Source organism: Orycteropus afer, unplaced genomic scaffold, assembly GCF_000298275.1.
Source record: "Orycteropus afer afer isolate SDZICR_OR568_19922 unplaced genomic scaffold, OryAfe1.0 scaffold00031, whole genome shotgun sequence".
Classification (NCBI taxonomy): domain Eukaryota; kingdom Metazoa; phylum Chordata; class Mammalia; order Tubulidentata; family Orycteropodidae; genus Orycteropus; species Orycteropus afer.
Window position 1 is genome coordinate 8,810,801 of NW_006921618.1, and position 6,661 is coordinate 8,817,461.

Here is a 6,661-nt window from a genome sequence, read left to right on the forward strand (position 1 = left end):
GCCCAACCTTCCTTCCGAGGAGTGGCTGGTGGGTTTGAACCGCCAGCCTTCTGGTTAGCAGTCAAGTGCCTTAGCCACTATGCTACCAGAGCTCTCTAAGGTCCCTGGGCATCTAAATACTTCCCACAGGGAGCCCAGGGCCAGGATGGCAGGGTCTTGCTCTGGTCCCCCATTGATGGGATGGTCCAGAGCTCTGATTTCTGCTCTCCCATTCACTCTACATTTTCTTGACTTCTTCCAAAGCAAAATGATGGGCAGTTCACAGTCATCCAGCTGGTGGGCATGCTGAGGGGCATTGCAGCCGGCATGAAGTACCTGGCGGATATGAACTATGTCCATCGTGACCTGGCTGCCCGCAACATCCTTGTCAACAGCAATCTAGTCTGCAAGGTGTCTGATTTCGGACTCTCACGCTTTCTAGAGGATGATACCTCAGACCCCACCTATACCAGCGCCCTGGTAAGACATAGGCGGGCACACTGGGGTCTTTTGTGCCCACTGTGGATAGTCATCTCTCCCTGAAATGTACCTTCACTGATACCTGCTTATGCTGTGCATTTGGCTGGGCCCAGAACATGGAGTGAGATAACCACAGTTCCTACCCTCTTGGAGGTCACAGGCTGGTAGGAGACACAGATATGCAGAGCCTTATGGAATGATAGGGCTATGAACCAGGAAGCCCAGCCTTGGTAGGCAATGGAAAGCTTCCTGGAGTGAGTGATAGCTGGGAGCTGAAGGGCAGTAAAAGTCTATCATATGGAAAGGAAAAGAAAAAGACCTCTAGGTAGAGGGCACAGCAGAAGACAAGATTACGTGTTGAGTCCAGGCTGCAAGGGGGAATAAGCAGTAATGCTGGAGAGGTAGGCAGGGGCTAGATTTTAGAAGCCCTTAAATGCCCACACTCAGGACTCGGTCCTGAAAGCAGCTAAGGTTGTTGGAGGAAATAAGGAATAAGGCACACCCTCCACTCAGAGAGTACAGATATGAATGCAAGTAGATCCAGACAAGAAGCAAATAATTTGAATCCTGTTTTGTGTGATAAGTGTCTTGATAGAGAGATATGAGGCACAGTTTTAGGATTAAGGAGAGTGGTCTACTTTGTGGAAATTAGTCAGAGGACTTCAAGGATGAGAAGGATGTCTGCAGATGACAGAATGGGAAACAGCACTCCATGCATGTGGAACAGTATATGCAAATACCCAGATGTTTGAGGCAGCATGGTGGGCTTGGGGAGCAAGAAGGCACATCATGTGATCAATGCAGCACATTTGGGGTAGGCAATATTGAGAGCAAAGGTCAGACAGGTTAGCCTTCATCCATCAACCCTCCCATTCCCATTCCCATTCCCCAGGGTGGGAAGATCCCAATCCGCTGGACAGCCCCAGAAGCCATCCAGTACCGGAAATTCACCTCTGCCAGCGATGTGTGGAGCTACGGGATCGTCATGTGGGAGGTGATGTCCTACGGGGAACGGCCCTACTGGGACATGACCAACCAGGACGTAAGTTTCCAAAGGGGTGGGAAGGGCCTTTCTGGCCAGCCAAATTGGGGAGAGGAAGATTGGAAATCCCTGGCCTTGTGCTGATCTCCCATGAATGAAAGAGAGGTCTCTGAGACCTAGGTGTGGCTTCCAGGGCAGCTTCCAACCCAGTGTTGACTGGTTCAAACATCTACATAGGACCCTGGACTCTCTAGGGGATAGGGAGTGGGGGAGGCCCATCCATCCACAAATCAGCAAATCTTCAGGGTACATGAAAGTATGGCCAACCGTGAATGAGATCATGTCTCCTCTTCAGGTGTTTACCACTAGTTGGGGAGGGGTTAGCGCAAGAAGAATATGCGGGGAGCCATATGTCCTATCAGGAATTTTGATAATCAAGCACTGTATTGAAGAAGGCAGGTATTGAGGCAAGGGCAGTATGGGTAAGATAGTCAAGGAAGTCTTCACAGGATAGGTAAGACTCAAAAGTGATGAGACTTGAAGATGTCAGGGCTTTCCAAAGGGAAAGAACAGCCTGTGAAAAGGCCCAGAGGTGGGATAATGAAACAGGCTGCCTTACCAGCATGAATGGTTGTGTTGGGAGGCAGTGGAGAAGAAAGTTGGTCAGAAAAGTTGGTGAGGCTCAATAATGGGGTGCTGAAAATCAACCTAAAGGTTTTTATTGGAAACTGCAGAATAAGGAGGACTTGAAGAAGCTTCTTGAGCAGGGATGGTGAACATAGCAGGGTTGTGAAAGATGAACATGGTGTCGGTAGCAAGAGAGATTGGAGAGTGTTTGAGCTCCTTTCTCTGACAGGAGCTGGGTGGGAGTGGTGAGAAGTTACCAGCCAGGCTCAAAGCTGTGCTGTAAGGCCTGACAGAGGAGGTATCTCTTACCAGTCCTATAAATAGAACTGAACTGGGGGCATGCAGCCACCCTGGAGTCAAGCAACGGGCCATCAAAATCAGGAGAGGGCTCAGAGATGTCAGAGAGGGAGGAGCTGGTGGAGAAGACCACAGGAAGGTCAGCCTGGTGGAACCTGAGGCAGAGGTTACCTCAGGGCCCTGGATGATCTGGAATTAGGTGGGTGAGGGTGAGGAATAGCTCCCAGTCAGACCAAGAGGATAGCTGGTTATTATTTGTTGTTGTTATGTGCCCTGGAGTTGGATTCATCTCATAGAGACCCCTCCTTGGGTTTCTGAGGAGGTATCACTATGGAAGTAGATTGCCCAACCTTCCTTCCAAGGAGTGGCTGGTGGGTTTGAACCACCAGCCTCCTGGTTAGCAGTCAAGTGCCTTAGGCACTACGCTACCAGGTAGGAGCCCTGGTAAGGCCCATCACTGGTGCTGCCTCCAGGAAACCAAGGTGGTTGCCATGGCAACCACATAGTTCTGGCCTGCCTTCACTGAGGATAAGATTGCCGGCAAGAGGGCAGATGCTCTCACCCTACTTATCCCAACCCCATTCTGCCACCATGTTGTCCTCAGGTAATCAACGCCATCGAGCAGGACTACCGGCTACCTCCTCCCATGGACTGCCCAAGCGCCCTGCACCAGCTCATGCTAGACTGCTGGCAGAAGGACCGCAACCACCGGCCCAAATTCGGCCAGATAGTCAACACACTAGACAAGATGATCCGCAACCCCAACAGCCTCAAAGCCATGGCGCCCCTCTCCTCCCGGTATGCTCCGCCCCGGCCCCGCCCCTCTCCTCTCAGTACTGTCCCGCCTTGGCCTCTATTTGACCCAGCCCCTCCCTCAAAAGGCCCTGCTATGGCCCCGCCCCAGACCCACTCTACCTTTCCCTCACTCCCGTGTGGACCCGCCTCTCCACGGTACCGCCCCAGCCCCACCTCGCTGGCTCCGGCCCCGCCCCTCTGTTTTTCCTCTGCTGGTTGGCCGACCCAGGCCCCGCCCACCTTCTCTCTCTCTCTCTCTCTCTCTCTCTCTCTCTCTCCCTCTCCCTCTCCCTCTCCCTCTCCTTCTTCTTTTTCCCCTCTCCCCTTCTCCCTCTCTCCCTCGTCTCCCTCTTCTCCCTCCCTCTCCCTCTCCCTTTCTTCCTCTTTCTTCCTCTCCCTCCATCTCTGTCTCTCTCCCTCTCCCTCTCTCTCCCTCACTCCCTCTCCCTCTCTCTCCCTTACTCCCTCTCTCTCTCCATCTCTCTCTCCTTCTCTCCCTCTCTCTCTCTGTCAGTCACAATGAGGGGTTCCCCCTGCTTCAGACAAATGCTCTCCACAGCAGTTTAAGGTCAGGGAGGCATGGGATTAGTGTTTGTCAGGCATCTACCCTCCCTTGGGGGTGCACAGGAGGAGAAGGACTCGAACTCTGGGCAGTACAGGAAGCAGCTAGAACAAGAGCATGGGGTGGCAGGGTCAGGGAAGTGTTGAAGCTGGAGCTGAGTCTTGAAGAATAAGTGAGGGGATTCCGGGGGAAGCGAGGTGGATGCAAAGGCAGAAGCTCCCCAGCTGATATGGGGGGCAGAGGGGGAAGGGGAAGGAGAGATGCAGCAGGAAGAGGAGGCAGGGCCTAGGGTGAAGGCAGCACCTGAGGCATGTGTAGCTATGAAACTAGTAAGAACTTTGTGAAGAGAACATTTAAGAAAAATCACCAAGGGGTCCAGAATCTTGCTTGGTTGATAGATTTGCTCATTACTAAGTTTCCTCTCTAGCTACACTCACACTCAAACCCCGACATTCCAGCTTGTGTTTGCATCCTCATTAACCCATACACATGCTCGCACAAACACAGTCCTACATACATACAGGAACACACAATTAGGCACAGACACTCTTGCTTATCCTCACATACACACACAATCCCATACCTCTGGTTGCACACCATCCTGAGGCCCTCACACCTACACACATCCACAAGCACCTGGGCATGCACCTGCGTACAGAGCACTCACTCCACACACACAGACATGCTCTTTACACCTTCCCCAAACCAGAGAGATTGTCTTACTCTATAGGACCCTGGGGCCCACAGGTTTTCTGAGAATCCTGATGTCCTCAGGATCCAGGGCTAGCTATGGCCTGAGCTTCTTTGGGTCCAGACCCTTCACTTCACCTGCCAAATTTTCACGGACAAGTGTTGTTCCTGCTTGTGTCTACTTGTTGCTCCTCACCATGACAGTGCACCAGCCACTCCTGGTCTCCTGGTGAAATCACCCTGCATTTTTATGTTCACGAAAGTCATCTCACTCCTGGCCAGCCAGGAAGTCATTCCCATCGGTGCCACCAACCTTCTCTGGACTTTGGAGATGCTGTCTGCCACATGAGCCTCCTGGAGCACAAACCAGGGTGGAGAATGCACTGGGCGAGGAAACAGTGAATAATCGGCACAGTCAGTCTGGTTGAAATCCTGCTCCTGAAAGTAGGAAGCATAAGGAGGAAGTGTGTCCACTACCATCGTCCAGCAGAGGCTGCCCTAGACTTCCAGGAAACCCCAGCTCTGATTCCTGTACATACCCTCACTCCACATTCTCACCCACATAAGCCAAAAGAAGGAAAAATAATAATATATCCATTGCTGGAGAGTGATTCCAATTCATAACAACTCCAAGTGTGTCAGAGTAGAACTGTACTCTGTAGGGTTTTCATAGCTATAATTATTTATTTTAATAATTTAAATACTTTTTAAAAATATTTTAATATTATTTTTACAGAAGCAAGTCATCAGACCTTTCTTCCAAGGTCCTGCTGGGTGGGTTCAAACCACCAACCTTTCAGTTATTAATTGTGCACGAACCATTTGCACCACTCACGGACTCTCCCCTACATATATATACAGTTACACAGGTTCAGATTCATGCCCGCACTCACACAGAAATGCACATGAACATACACATTCACTTAGGTTCATACAAATGGATACACATGCATGTGCACAACATATGCAGTTCGCAGGCATGTCCATGCACAGACCTCCCCCCAGCCTCCCTGCAAGCATGTGTCCTGATCATCTCTGTTGCCCACCCCACTGCCACCCCCAGAATCAACCTGCCACTGCTGGACCGCACCATCCCTGACTACACCAGCTTTAACACAGTGGACGAGTGGCTGGAGGCCATCAAGATGGGGCAGTACAAGGAGAGCTTCGCCAACGCCGGCTTCACCTCCTTCGATGTCGTGTCCCAGATGATGATGGAGTAAGTGCCCACCACCATGAGTGACTCCTCCCTACCCGCCCCCTCTAGCTAAGTTGGGAGGTCTGGAAGGTGGAGCATAGAAAACATCCCAGGTGGGACGTGAAGAGACCAAGGAGTGAGATGAGCAACTTTGGAATCACACCCAGATATACACCCAGGTCTGCCTGCTACTCATGGGCTCTGTGACCTTGGGCAAGTCACAGAAACTCTTTCAGCCTCAGTTTCCTTGTCTATAAACCAGGAGTTGATAGAAAAGTTGAAGGAGAAGTAAAGTTAGTGGTTACTTAGGAAATGTGAGTTCCCTTCCCCTTCCCCACAGTAAAGAAGTGTACCTAGGTGCCCTGACTCCCAGTCAGGTGTCCTTTCACCTTATCCTAGTTGCTCACTCTAGCTTTGGGAGTCCATCCACTGCCCACATCTCTATCACCTCCTCTCCAGCTCCCTTCAGACAAATCCCTGGGGAGACCCAGGCAGCTCTCTGTCAGGCACAGAGCTCTACCCCCACCTATCCCTAACATGCATCCTTCTCTCCCAAAGGGACATTCTCCGGGTTGGGGTCACCTTGGCTGGCCACCAGAAAAAAATCCTGAACAGTATCCAGGTGATGCGGGCCCAGATGAACCAGATTCAGTCTGTGGAGGTGTGACCCTCCCCTGCCTCAGCTCACCTCTTCCTCCAGGCCCCGCCCCCTCCGCCCACCGGCCCCCCGGCTCTCCGTCCACCGCAGGGTCAGCCACCTGCCAGGAGGCCACGGGCACCAGGAAGAACCAAGCAGCAGTCCAGCCACGAGACGCCACCAAGAACACCTGCGACTCAGTGATGGGAACAAAAGAGAATGGGGGAAAAGAAAACCGATCCTGGGAGGGGGCGGGAAGTACAAGGATTATTTTTTAAAGAGGATTCTCACAAGGAAAGCGATGACAGTTCTTGATTTTAAAAAAAAAAAAAAAAAAAAAGGGCTTGGAGATCTGTGCGATTTGTCCAATTGGAAGCCTAAAGCAGTTTCTCTCCAGCTCCCTCTGGGAAGTGA

General features: G+C 51.6%; 1 protein-coding gene across 1 annotated transcript in view; it reads left to right on the forward strand.

Annotated features, from left to right (window-relative positions):
* The window catches only part of EPHB2 (EPH receptor B2), a 166,907-nt gene extending 160,630 nt beyond the window's left edge, over positions 1–6,277 (forward strand). The window contains exons 11-15 of the mRNA XM_007935686.2: positions 244–459; positions 1,352–1,501; positions 2,970–3,163; positions 5,476–5,631; positions 6,169–6,277. Of these exons, the coding sequence (XP_007933877.2) occupies positions 244–459; positions 1,352–1,501; positions 2,970–3,163; positions 5,476–5,631; positions 6,169–6,277 (825 nt within the window). The remainder of the gene's footprint in view (positions 1–243; positions 460–1,351; positions 1,502–2,969; positions 3,164–5,475; positions 5,632–6,168) is intronic.
* The last annotated feature ends 384 nt before the right edge of the window (positions 6,278–6,661 follow it).